Raw genomic sequence first — 14,048 nt, forward strand, 5'->3', positions numbered from 1 at the left:
ATTTCCATTTTATCATTTTATACACATTATATAATTTATTTGCGTCATTATTCAGCCTGGGTCCTTGATAGCAGAAGAATCTTTGTATAAATGAGGTCTTAAACTGTTTTGTTTGGCATACTGAGTAATGCCTTCTTTTGTCTGCATTAGCATGTTCAGGGTTGTATGGCATTTGTGCGTGTTGTTTCAACAATATGGCTAAGATGATCTGAGTGATCACATTCAGAAGCTAATTGAAGAAATTGATTTAGGCAGGCAGAAACCGTCACAGCTGCTGCGCCACAACAAAGTGACAAATGATACGTTAAGTGTGTTATGGCAGAATCAGACTTTCCAAAGTAAACCCTGACTGTATCCTTGAGTTCCGCTTCACTGAGATTGAAGACTTTCTTTTCTTCATTGGAAATGATGTCAGCGAGTAGGAGACTTTCAAAGAGGGCTGGTCTCCATCGTACTGGCCGGTGACCTCCACAGCGGTAAGTATCCGCTGACATAATTGTAATATTATTATAAAGATGTATTTATTGCATATATCTAGTGCGGTACGAGTGCCGTTAGATGGCATTAGTAGTATTCTGCCTCGCACTATCAAAATGTTCACACCATTAGTATTAAGCTGTTTTTTTTACATGATGAGGTATCTTTACAGCACAATACAGTCGCCGTTTTTTATCTAACCCTGGAGTTTGATTGCCTGCCTACAACCCTGAGGGTGCCAACTGGTACTGCGGTGTAACCAGACTTCAGAAAAAGGAGAAGATTCTCAATTCGCTACGCGCCTGCCATACATCTTTCGCTTCCATTGGTTTTATCGTGGTCTTATCTTACATGTCCCTTTATTGTTATTACTTTTGTCTTGATCTTTTCTAAGAATATTCCGAATTTAGTTGTGATGTGTAACCTGAGGTCGATGCTCCACGAAATAAATGCCGTCTTGCGCCATACAAATTTACTTATTTCATGCGCAAGGAAATTATATTTGAAATGGTGACTAAACATTGCTCATTATTAGGAAATTAAATTGTACCAAAAGAATGAGAACAAATATAGATCTTACAGCTCTTTGTAAATAAACAGTTGATCACATTGCAAAATATTATACGATATTAGCTTACAGCGATTATTTATTAAACCTTGACGTGGTCGTGCAAATCAGCTCTTAGAGCGATGCCACACGATGCACTGTATCGGGGTTGCGACGCCTGGGCGGTAACGCTGCGTTGTACTATATAATGTAGAACTATATGCACTATATCAGGGGTGCTGTGGTGCGTAAGTAAGCAGCCGCGGCGTTACCTTGCGACATCGCATTGCTCGTGTGGCACTCGTTGCGTTGGTGGTTGAAACACAAACAAGCGACGCAACGCACCAGCAACACTCGTGTGGCATCACTCTAATTCTATATCCCCTTTAGTATATGACGAAAACAACAAAATAAGTAAAAGAAATAATAATAATAAATATGCCTTGAAATGAATGTAGTATTTATTTCCATCTGTTTCAAATTACCCAGATGTTATCCTCTTTCGCTAAAATATAGATTTCATATGAATGGGAATCTGGTAAAATATAATGATTTGTTTGTAATATATGTTTAGCGAAATTGAATCTTTCATGGCCTTAATACATGACTAAACAAAGAAACGTACACAATAAACAAACTCTTTCTATTTAGTTACAAAGAGTGTATTACAAAGAGCGTGGGGTACTAACAAATTTAACAAAAAATAGCTACAACTGACATTTCAATACGAAGCTCAAATACGGTACGCTTATATATAAATAACCGTAAATTAAACGCAACAATGAAACATTTAAAAAACTCATATTGTGTTTTTATTATGTTCATTGATTAACTCGTTTTGTTGCTGACTAGTGACAAGTTGATTTTCGGATGGCTTTTCATTACCTCGATGCTCTGGATCAGATTTTTTAATACCTGCAAAACATTGTATATTTTAAAAGGAAGATCACCTCGATGATTCTTTTTTGTTAGAAAGAGGGTACCTCACAAGTGTTCCCATTTAAATTTGAAGAAAATAGTCACCTCTAAAGCTAGCAAACCAGGGGATAAATGACTTTTGAGGTAGGTTTTTTTAGTACTCTCTACTGAGATTATTAAAAATCAAATATACGTAAATAGCAAAAACATAACGTGACGTCACATATAGGTAAGCATATAAACGTCAGCGTATTCAACGTTCGCTTGTTAAGACGTGTTTGTTCTCCGTTTAATATCTTTTTAACTAAACACTATAAACATGTGGACTGGGGACAGAAGTCCGCAAAATTCTCGCCTATGGCAAGTGCATATTAATGTGTGATACGACTTAATAATTAATAAAACTTACCACTTCCTAAGAGCATCTTGACAATATTGGAAAACGGAGATTCCACCAGAATTGTAAAAACAAAGCTGGCTATGAAATATATCACAAAGCTGCCGCAAAACTTGTAAATCTAAAACAAAAAAGTCTTAAGAATGACAAAAGTTGTAATTTACTACTTTATATTTCTTGTGACTTTCTTTTTCTACTGTTGTCATAAATATTGTTTTTTTATAATATCAAGTGACGGGACTAACCAGTCGTGCGCCTGATGATAAGCTACACGCCTGTCCATAACAGTTACAGTGCCACTCACAGCTTTAAATCGCAAAGATCTGAGGGGCACTGCCACTGCGCCAGTGCCAGTAATACTAATATTACTGCTTCGCGGCAGAAATAGGTAAGGTGGCAGTATCTTTCAGAAGGATCCCCACTGTTGCTAAACTTTATCGTATATTTCAATTAGTATGTATTGTACGTATTACACATTTATTTAACAGCTAGCTGGTGCCCACGTTAAAAATATCAACATCAGAGTCAGTTTTAAACTGAGGCCTATACCGGAAAAGTTGCTAGAGTGCCGACTTAGGTGGTACGAACATATTAATTATGCGACGACCTGTTCACATGACAAGGAAAGTCCTTGACATGAGTAACCAACCCAAGTTGTAGACCCCGCCTCACATGGATATCTCTTGTTAATAAAGACCTGTGAGGGCAACAAATAAGATCATAGCCGAGTCAGGACAGACCGTCTTGGAGAAGATTGACCAGAAGGGCCGACCCCAAATAATTGCGAATAAGGCCAGGCAAAAGAAGAAGTAGCTGGTGCCCGCGACTTCGTCTACGTAGAATAAGTACCTCGAGTAGCTTACATACTAACTTTCATACCCTCTAAGGTTTAATTTTGTTTCAAAAAGTAGCCTGTGTCCCATCTATCTCTGTACCAACAGTTTAGGCGTGAAAATGTAATAGATAGATAAAGTTACTTTTGCATTTACAATGTTAGCTTTTTTATTATAATACTATTCGACTCATCCGTAGAACAAAGATCTATGTCCAAGACTACTTCTTCTCAGGACATAGTACATTTCGGTCGTTCTTCTTCGCTGTGGATGTCACATCGATCGTTGGTCGATTTTATATTTTCGAAACGAAATAAGATAAATATAAATTCTCAAAACACCTTTACGTAGGCCTTAGTTTGAATTACTAAATTATTCTCGTAACGTACTTATTCTTTTCTCGCTATATAATCACATCGGACTCTGCTCTTCGGGTGAGTCGTATTATTAACCTGTTTCCCCAAAGCACTTCAGCAGTCTCTGTCTGCTATTAAATTTTTTCCCGTACTCATACCGTTCATTTAGCTTGGGTCGAACGGCAGGAATGCTGGCTTTATTTGAGATTTATTTTTTTATAATGGAAATTAAAACCATTTGAAAAATGCTTATCGTGTACGATACGTGTTCTCTTTAGTTCGGTTGGTTTAAATAAAATTTTTATCGACTACTACTTGTGAACAACATTAGTTATCGAAATCTATGCACATATGTCTCACTTTTCAAATATATAACCTGTATATATATTTTCAAAGTAATTGATTCAACACTTTCACTGTTATGGGGAATCAACCAAAGCGATTTGAGCTTGTATAGACTCTTAAAGAATATCCGTGTTGTATTATAAGTTACACGAAAAAAATTAAAAGTAAATCAAATTGTTAATGTATAAAATTCTGTAAGTGAAATGCATCGAGTATATAACTAGAAATAGAGACGAAATGTCATTTAATTTGTTTGAAAACTTCTCTGATATGTGGTCTGTGACTCTGCTATATCATTACTGTGACAACTGCGCCCCGATTTGCCAGCCCGAATTCGAAACAATTAACGGGTGTCGTCCATTGTTTCACTTCAAATCGACCAGTTAACCTGAGCTTTTGTTATAATGGACGAAAATTGCAATATTACATATTTCATTATCGATGAAATTTGATTCCGTTTATTTTGTAATTAGATGTTTTGCTGTTTTTCCTCACAACACCGAATGACAACAGCACGACATTGTTAGAGATATTATATTTATCACAATATATACAGAATATTTTTGGAATATACGGAGATGTACACACAGGTCAGTTGTTGGCGCTTCTATATTTCAGTGCAAACTAGTGTTGATGTTTATAAGTGATGTATCACTGATGAGTTACCAGGAACTTATGAGCCTTATGTCGTCTTTATTTCTGGTTATATACTCGATGTAAAGAACCCGAAGGACCAAATACTTAGTAATATTTACAACAGGGCGTTTTAAAGAGAATATGGCTCTTAATTAGGCATTTAATATCACTTTTACCATTACGTGATTTTTAGCATTCTAAAGCAATGTTTGTAGAAACATATACATTGTAAAGTAAGTGCTTAAGGTTCCTACTTGACCTACAGAATTCATGATTTTTAAATTTCGATGAGTTTTGTGGCCCAGCGATTTACACGGAGAGGTCCAAAGTTCGATTTCCGGTTGTAACAATTTGGAAATGAGCTTTTGTATATTGATCTTGGTGTTCTGGATAGTGCCCTGAAGTCAATTTCATTACTCTATTACTCAAACGAGAAATTATCTATTTTACTACTGTCGCCTCTTCCACAGACCAATGTGAAAGGCGGTATTCTCCGACTATGGCACAGCCGAGGTCAGGGACTCAGGTTTCAGTACCCGCAAATAATGCGTGTCATTTCTAACTATTATTATTATGCAGGGTGTTCCACGGCTATGCCACAAGAAGAGAAAGTACCTTAAATACCGTAGATATAAAATTTTACTGCATTTTGCTACTACATTTTGATTTTAAAAACAATTCGAAGTGCATTTAAAGATTTTTAAATAATCGCCTGTCGGAACCAAGAACCGAACCCGCTATATGTAAAAAAATACCTGTAGTTTTATTAAACTGATCAAAAGCGTCAATCATACGGATTGTTTTTTTCTAAATAACATAAAAAAGGAAGACTATGAAATTTAACATTTAATTAAAATAATTAGATATATTTGACTGCAAGTTATAAAAAAATTCTATGGTGTTTATGGTACTTTCTCTCCATGTGGTTAGCCGTGAGAGACGCCCTTTGACGTTTGATTTACTGTTAAATACCTACTAGTGGTTTACCAGAATAAAACAGTATTAAAACGTCGTGGGTTTTTACGCAGCTTTATTACATAAAAACCATCTTAATAAGTTTTGCAATAATTATTTTTTCGTTTTTCCATTAAAGCATAACTAATGGAGAGATAACCGACAATAAAAGCAATTAAAATAAGGTAGACTAGTAGATACTCACAAAATTCAACACGGAAAAGTAAGTCTGTTGCGTGGCTGCTCCGACTATGACGAATTGTATGGGCACGTGCAACAAATATATCGCGAAAGAAAGCCGAGACGGCAATTTCCACATTCGTAGTGACAGGAACCAGTTGATCGGGCCTGAAAATGTTTAATAGTATTGCACACTTCACTCTAAAGGATTGGTAGCTTGATTTCATGATTAGGTTCAACGCGCTGATGGTCTAAAAGTCCTGATTTTGTTTTTATAAAAAAACAAGTGCGCATTTGACAGCCATCTCACCTGATGGAAAGTCGTCGTCGACGATGAGGTCGACGATGTAGCATGCACACTTAAATAATGCCTATTCACTCTCGCCTTCGAAAGGTCCAAGTAATAGCGTTCGAGGAACAAGTTTCTAGCCGCTCACCACATAAATGTGGAAGCGAAACGCTTCTTCTCTTCTTGGGAATATCCTGTAGAATTTTAATGAATTAAGGTACTTTCACGAGAACCAGTATGTATATACGTACCGTTATCTAATTTGATTGTCGTAAAATATGTTTATGAATTAAACTATTTAAATATTCTGCACCAAAAATAAATTAATAAATAAGTTCTGCATCGGGGGCTTTATATTGTGGATATTCCAAGGACTTACACGGTAGGTTTCGATTCCACATTTATATGGCGAACGGCTATGGAGTGGAATTCGCTGTTTACAGACTTGTTTCCTGAATGTATAACTTGGGCTTTTCCAAGGTGAGAGTGAATAGGCATATCAGGTGTGCATGCTACATCGTCGATCTCATTGTCACTTTCCATTTGTTTAATAAATTTAACAAAATAAAAAATGAGAAATGTAATTAGTAATTTGGAATTTGAAAATGTTATTTGAACACTGTTTTAATCACTATCCAAATTTAAATAATCTCTCATATTTTTCTTCATATATTTGGTGAAAAAAATATATGTATCTTCATTTATAAATTATTGAGATAAACTATAAAAAATATGTAAAGAAAAATCCATGGTTGTTGTGCGCCATACAGATACGCGCCTCGAAGCACCCCTTCAGCATTTCAGCGAATATAATATTCCCATATCAAGATTTCCATTTATTATAGTACAGTGCCAAAATTCTATTGAGAGCAATGATTTTAATGGCCACTTTGATTTGTCTAAATTATAAGGCGTTTTTTATTGTTTTCAATATACTCCAAGAACCGGTTTTTATAGTAAAAAAATTTGAATGATGATTAAAAAATCTTTTTGTATTCAAGACTTACTGCAACTGTAAAAAAATGTATAAAAATGCATATGACATGACAACACAAAAGTAAAAAATTAAGACTGAAACACGAAAACTTGTCTACAAGCCACGTAAATGCCTAATATGCATAATGATCCACATAAATTTATTATTCATTACACGAAAGCAGTAACACTTTATTGGCTATATATAGCACTTTATTTTGAAGTTATTTTTTTTTATTTAAATGTCGTTGGCGATTATGCGCTGATGCTAGCTTCGATTAAAGGTATCAGAAACCACAAATTCAAAAAATCTTGTACTATAAATAATAATAATAATAATAATAATAACGCACACACTCAACATAGCCCCGCACTAGGGAAACCCTGTGTCGCGGGTGCCATGGACACACATATAGACAACCACAAATTACACCCAAACTCACGAGAGAAATAATTGTAGGCCATACAAATATTTCTCCCGGCCCGGGAATCGAACCTGGGACCTCTGCGTGGCAGTCCGACATGGTAACCGTTCGGCCACGGAGGCAATTACTATTAACTAAAAAAATGCGTGTGTAAAAATTTGCATGACAAGTTCTGGTCAAATATATGGTGTGGTGTAGCGGGTTGGATTCAGATGGTCTATTATTTTATCTTAACTGGAAGAATTACTTTACACCTGTGTATTTGTTAATATATTTTTTATAATGTGTATTTTCTTACCTCCGTAACCTTCAGCGCAAGCGAGAACGAGCCAGCCAACTCCAAGAGCCCACGCTGGTCGCATAAAGGAGTTCGCTAAGTTGTCAAAAGTTTGGTTATCGTACTCTACATTTTTCATCGGCGTGGTTGCGTAGAAGGCCAAAAATAGTACGGTTAAGTTGACGATCCATAATACACTATTCATGATCTGTAAAAACAACAATTTCTATAATACCATCATCAGACTGAGACTATAACTTTTTCCCGTCGGGGTAGGCAGATACAACTGTCTTCCATTTGCTACGGTCCTGATACACATCTTTCGCCTCATTAACACGCATCAGTGCTTTTTTACACGTAGCGTAGTACTAACATATAGTTAACAAGTCTCATTTGTCTTTCAAAATCAAAATGCAGAAACGCGCTTATTTCTGCTTGGCGGCAAATATAGGGGGAACTCTTTTATAAAGAGCTCTGCACCTATACTACAGACCACCTTAGTTATAATATGATTTTAAAATGCACTATTTGACATTTAGTTATAATTACAGTAAACAATTGAATAATGTGTATATTTGCTTGTCAATTATGGTAGAATTAGCTAAATTTATTTAAAATAGGAACTTACTCTTACCATATTCCGGTAAATAAATAAATAATTTTATTGATTTAAGAAATTGGAAATTGAACTATTTTTTCCGGATTCGAAAAAATCGCGTATATTTGTTTTTGTGAAACAACCAAAGTTTTGGACTTTTTACAGCCATTACAGCCAAAGACGACAGAAAAGGGGATATATGCGAGTTAAGATTTTTTTAAATGGTTTCATTCCAATATGTAGCAATCCACTGCCACTAAATTTCGTAGCTCGACCTGCTAAAAGATAAAAAAAATAATACCTTTGTTAATCGAATATTCTTTTCTCGCCAAAAATGGATCAAATATCCAAAACACATCCCAACAAAGAAAGGTGAACATCTTGTCAATGTACTGTCGTAATATAATCTAGAATATCTATCGCCTTCTCCAGGCCGCAATCTGAAATAAACAAAATTATAATATAATCTAGTAAAGAGAAACGTGCCTTCTACATGGAAGGTCCTTGGTTAAAACCCGATCAAAACTGCCTGCGCCACTGTTTATTTTCAGATCATGTGCAGTTTGGTTATATATTTTGTTATAACAATGGTGATGAACACCATAGTGAATCCTACATGTCGAAAAAAATCACAAAACATTAAGCATTTGTACATAACATTCGTGATGGGTCTGTGATGAAGATGTATAACGAAAAGATAAAAAACATATTGAGACTGCTAACGATCTAATAATTTCAATTAATACAATACTTACATTGGTCGTATAGTAGAACCAACGAAATTGTTCATAAAGTTGTAAATTGACGATGCTGTGAGGGCAACTAATAATGCAACAATCAAACCTGACCACGCGACTTTTTTTTTGCCCGACAAAACCCAGACTAAAACTAACGGAGACAGGATATGTAGTTGCATATCAATTGCCAAGTACCAGGTATGAGATAAACACTGAAAGTAGACATCTGCATAATTTCAGAGCAAACATTTTAATCAATACTAGAGAGCAATCATAAATCTGTTGAATATTCATAACCAATAACTAACGTTGCCTGTACACAACCTAAGGTGTTACAAATATTATTTAAAAATTAAAATGAACTACAAAATCCAGAGCATTTAAACTTTGAATTGGCTTTATGCATTATCTGTTTCAAATATTACGGAAACAGAAATTAAGGTAACCTTCTAATACTATATAACAAAATAATTATTTACATACTGTAAAAAAACGATAATACGTACCATTGGTCGAAAAAAATTTTGCATATAAAGCATTGTTATCCACCAGTGCGTTCTACAATCTCTAGTTGCTGTAGCTACTATATTCCACGCTGCACCGTCATGAATATAATGTAGTACACCAACTTGCAACAACACAGCCGTGGCTAGTAGAGGAAACATTCGTAGAAGTCGATTGAGGTAAAATAAATGAAGGTTCTTTAATAGTTTCACTATAAAAGAAACAAAATGAAGATGGGTTAGAAAATATGATGCATTTTAGGAGATCCTAGATACTGGATACTTTCATGGCGAATTCGATAACCGAATCATGATCATGTTTTGAAACATTATTTCATTAAATGTAATTTCTGACAGTTTGTGGCGTTATATTGTAGTTTTTCAAATAGTAGAGTCTTGTAATACCTGTGCAAAATAGTATACAATTACGTTTTTAAATGTTTCACTGCGCATTCAGAAAGTAAACTTTGGTAATTCTCTAAATATTTTGAAAGCAAACACGACACTCTGCATTTTCTGAGGAAACTGATGGCACAACAAGGCTATATATTTTAAATACATTTCTGATATTTACATAGCATTGCCAAATGACTATGAAAAAATATTATTAAACATACATCAAAAACAGCAACACAAAATATCTCAAATTAGAATACAATACAAAATAAAATAAGACGTCACGTAGTTGAATAACAAGTATAGTATAGGTGAAGGTAGTTGGGTAAGAAAGTGAGGCATATTTTTGAGGAATAACACGTGACTATATTTGTAAACATCAAAGTTGTTTGAATAAGTACTTACTACTGGTAACTTTTCCAACAGTAGTGTAGACGATCATTAAACCGCTTAGCATGAAGAATGTGTCCACACCAGTTTGGGCTGTGGTCATCCAAATTGAACTAGCTGACGTAGCCCACTACAATTTAGTAACAAGAAATTAATATATGATGAGTGTTGTGGACAAGTTGTATATCTATGTACAGTTATACTAAATAATAAAATTTTTATTTAGTTAGACCACCTCATATTAAGTGAATACCGCTACCTACTACAATATGATAAGAAAAAATACTCTTAATATCGCAAATACATTGCCGGCCAAGTCTCAAGTTTTCTATTGTATAAAATTATTGACACTCAATGTCTAACAATCTGAAACACCGCAAGTACTGCTTTGTGATTGAAAAAAGTAGGGCGTTGGATATGACTTATATAGGGCTCTGCATAAACAGGAAACCCCGCCATCATTCAATTTATACATTTTGTTTTTGTTTCCTAAACATATATCTATATGTATCAATAGAAAAGAAAGAAGCCTACCATGATCATAACCATCACAGATAGCGAAGAATCGTATCTTTATAGTTACTATGAGTAGTGATATATCAGGTAGAATGTAGGCGTATTACTATACGAAAACAGAGCATTTTCATTCAGAAAACAAGCAGAAGTTGCAGATATGGAGTTTACATGTGAAGTACCTGATAATAGTCCGCAATATTTATAATTGGTGGAAAAGCACCAAAGAAGTGTCCAATTGCTACCCAAACCATAGATATTGCTCTAATGCCATCGACACATTCTATAGCACCGCGAACTGGGTTAAATATGACTAGACGACTGGCATTTGCGTATACTGAGAACGATAAACAAGTTCTATTGAGAGACTTGGGATCTGAAATAAAAAATAATAATTTCATATCATTGATACCTTACAAATTATACCAGCACTTCAGAGTGAAATGTGAGGCTCAGATTAAATTTTGTTCAAACTTCACAAACGCAATATGATTATTTATTTCTACAACAAAAACGTATCAGATTATGTATTTTGATAGTGGGTGCATAAAAACCAATCAACCTCAAAAACTAACCTTGTTCACTATCGGGCAAAGTAGAAGAAAAGTATATGGGCAGTTCTCAACACTATGGAGTGAACAAGTAAAATAGTAAGCAGGTCTTAGTGCCAAGAAGTGAGATAATAGAGAAAGAGTGGAAAACCGCTAGTAAAAAAACCAGCGAAAATAGACGAGTCATCCAGCACTTAGGTACACGAAGCAGACAAAAAATCGATAAGTAGTAATTAAAATTGATTATCAAATATTAGAATTGGAACAAATCTTACTTTAAAATCTGTAATCAATTTTATCGTTTAATAAAATAGAGATAATTAATTGCAAATATCAGAATATGTACCACCTACACCATGTTAAATTTATGTACATGTCAAAATGATCAAACCTTCCTCCAGTAGGCTTCGAGTCTAAAACAATCTCAACACGGACCGCACCGCCTAAGACACGAGCACTAGACATTTCATAATCATGATGTAAATGCTGGTATAGCTACATCATAGGAACTTACCTCGTTTCTGAATTAGCGTTTTCCAAATATCGTAACTCGTACCAAGAATAGCCACTAAACCAATCAAACTGAAGAAAACACTAAAAAACAAAGGCGGTTAATGCGTAACTGTTTATACACAAGATTATGTTATATACTTCGAGATTTGCAATCCGTTCCTGATAGTGAAAAAAGAAACTTGAAATTCGATAATATGGCTTAATGTGTTTTTTTATTTGTTAATAAACGAGTATCTAAGGAATTTATGGGACATTACAATCGAGTTTGAAGCATGGATATATACGATGAATTTATAATTGAAACAACACAATTACATAGCTACATAAACTCCTGGCGCCCATGGTTTGTCATTTCTGAATCGGCAAAATTGTTCCTCGAAATCGATCAACTCGGTTCCAAAAAGATTTGATACCGACGATCTTACGGAGCAAGGTTTGGGTATACAAATCGCTACATTAAAGCGTAAATCACCCATATTGTTTCCATCAGTCCTAAAAAGAAGAATAAATAAATCAAAGTATTATAAAAAACAAAACAAACAAAAATCTCGATCTTTTTGAAAGTTCTAGGACATCCTTCGTATCAACCCACAGCTGACCGGTTAATAATTAAAAAACAAAACTGTTAAAATTATTGCGAGGATATTATAAAATTATAATGTGCTATATTCTACTAAATTAATTTTGTGTATTATTCATTATGTTTTCTTTTACTAGCTGTACTATTTTTTATGTAATTTTTTAACTAATAGAGCATAAATAGCTAGGTTTTTATATTTTAAGAACAATTTATTGCTAAACATAAAATAAAAATATTACCTTATTTTTTTTTTTACTTTCTCTCCCATCCAGAATATCTACATTTTTTCGAAAACTTTCATACAAATTTATTTTATCTTTTATAGCATCAACAGCTGTTATTGCGTTATCCAATTCAGTTGTACGTCCAAAATTTTCAAAATCTGATAATCCAATACTTATTTGACAATACTTCCCTTCAATAACCATATCATCGATTTCTCTTTTGATACCAAGGCATTGGTGATAATTTCCTAGATCTTGAATATTTCCTTGTAGAATCCCTCTCGGTATTCTTGGGCCTGACTCGAGAACTGCAAATATAACTTTTTCGATATTACAATGGACTTATATTTGTTCACTATCTCAACTGACAGTAAAGTAAAAAAGTGGTGATGAATTGTACACGCTCGCCAAGAAATATAACAAAATGGATGTTTCACCACGAATTTGTTCTTTTACGATTAATAATAATAAAATAATAATATTTATAAAACTAATTACCAACCCCATTTTTCATGGATAAAATGTCAGTGTTCTTTATGACTTTTGTACTTAGTCCCGTTGCAGTTGAGAATACATGATCATTAACGTAATTTTTTGCCATTAAATTTCCTTCAGAGATAGCAAAATATGTTACTAGGTGGAGCAAATTTGAAAACTGCCGTGCTCTTGCAAAATTGTTTGAAGGTCGAACATAATAGAACAAAATAAAATACATTTAGAATACGGCATATAAAAAGCGTAGATAATTAAAAACTTCTGGACCTGATGTACAAAAAAATAGCTCTCAAAACCATCCACTTTTGTGATATACAATTTTTTAGTTAACAGTATAAAATTTAACTGAAGCCCGCTTCAAGGGGCACTGTATACTAATATTTACCTACCATTAACTAGGCTTATTCTTTGGCTGTAGCTGCCAATCTCCTGGTCATCTGAGGCTTGAATGAGACGAACTAAAACTTAGGAAGTTTTAAACGAACAAGTTTATATGAGGACCCCAGGTCAAGAGTTTTCTACGTTAAAAGACACAAAGTTGTAGTACTGGCTAGCGATGATTGTATTATTAAACTTATGTATTAAGTTATGTAAATAAATAAAATGTAAATAAAAATCTATCATAGTACTTACATGTCATCTTCAAAAGCGTGTCGTTCAAAGTCAAATGCTCTATTTGTTTTGCACATAGCTCTGAATCTAAAATTTCCTCGTATACATTTGGATCAAAGGGTGGATGTTTGGCTTCCCATCCAATATCAATTGCTCTATTAGTTTGGTCACTATTCACTATGTCAGTTAACACTAATGCACTTAACACCACAAAAGTTAATCCAATTGACATCATCTTTATAAAATGTTATAAATTATCCATTACTTACAAAAATAACGAAATTCGTACTAGTAACATCTACATCGACTTCTTTATTAATAACGTTT

At 34.2% G+C, this 14,048-nt stretch overlaps 1 protein-coding gene across 1 annotated transcript; it reads right to left on the minus strand.

Annotated features, from left to right (window-relative positions):
* Positions 1–1,713: 1,713 nt before the first annotated feature.
* On the minus strand, positions 1,714–12,246 carry LOC113226399 (O-acyltransferase like protein-like). The gene is made up of 11 exons (XM_026459013.1): positions 12,126–12,246; positions 11,812–11,891; positions 10,929–11,122; positions 10,249–10,363; positions 9,451–9,659; positions 8,963–9,156; positions 8,509–8,647; positions 7,631–7,817; positions 5,669–5,811; positions 2,352–2,460; positions 1,714–1,939 (listed from the first exon to the last, which is right to left on the minus strand). Exons 3-11 carry the CDS (start codon positions 10,998–11,000, stop codon positions 1,824–1,826), a joined length of 1,284 nt encoding a protein of 427 aa, XP_026314798.1. The 5' UTR covers positions 11,001–11,122; positions 11,812–11,891; positions 12,126–12,246; the 3' UTR covers positions 1,714–1,823.
* Positions 12,247–14,048: the final 1,802 nt, after the last annotated feature.

Source organism: Hyposmocoma kahamanoa, unplaced genomic scaffold (genome assembly GCF_003589595.1).
Source record: "Hyposmocoma kahamanoa isolate Upper Pololo Valley unplaced genomic scaffold, ASM358959v1 190, whole genome shotgun sequence".
Classification (NCBI taxonomy): domain Eukaryota; kingdom Metazoa; phylum Arthropoda; class Insecta; order Lepidoptera; family Cosmopterigidae; genus Hyposmocoma; species Hyposmocoma kahamanoa.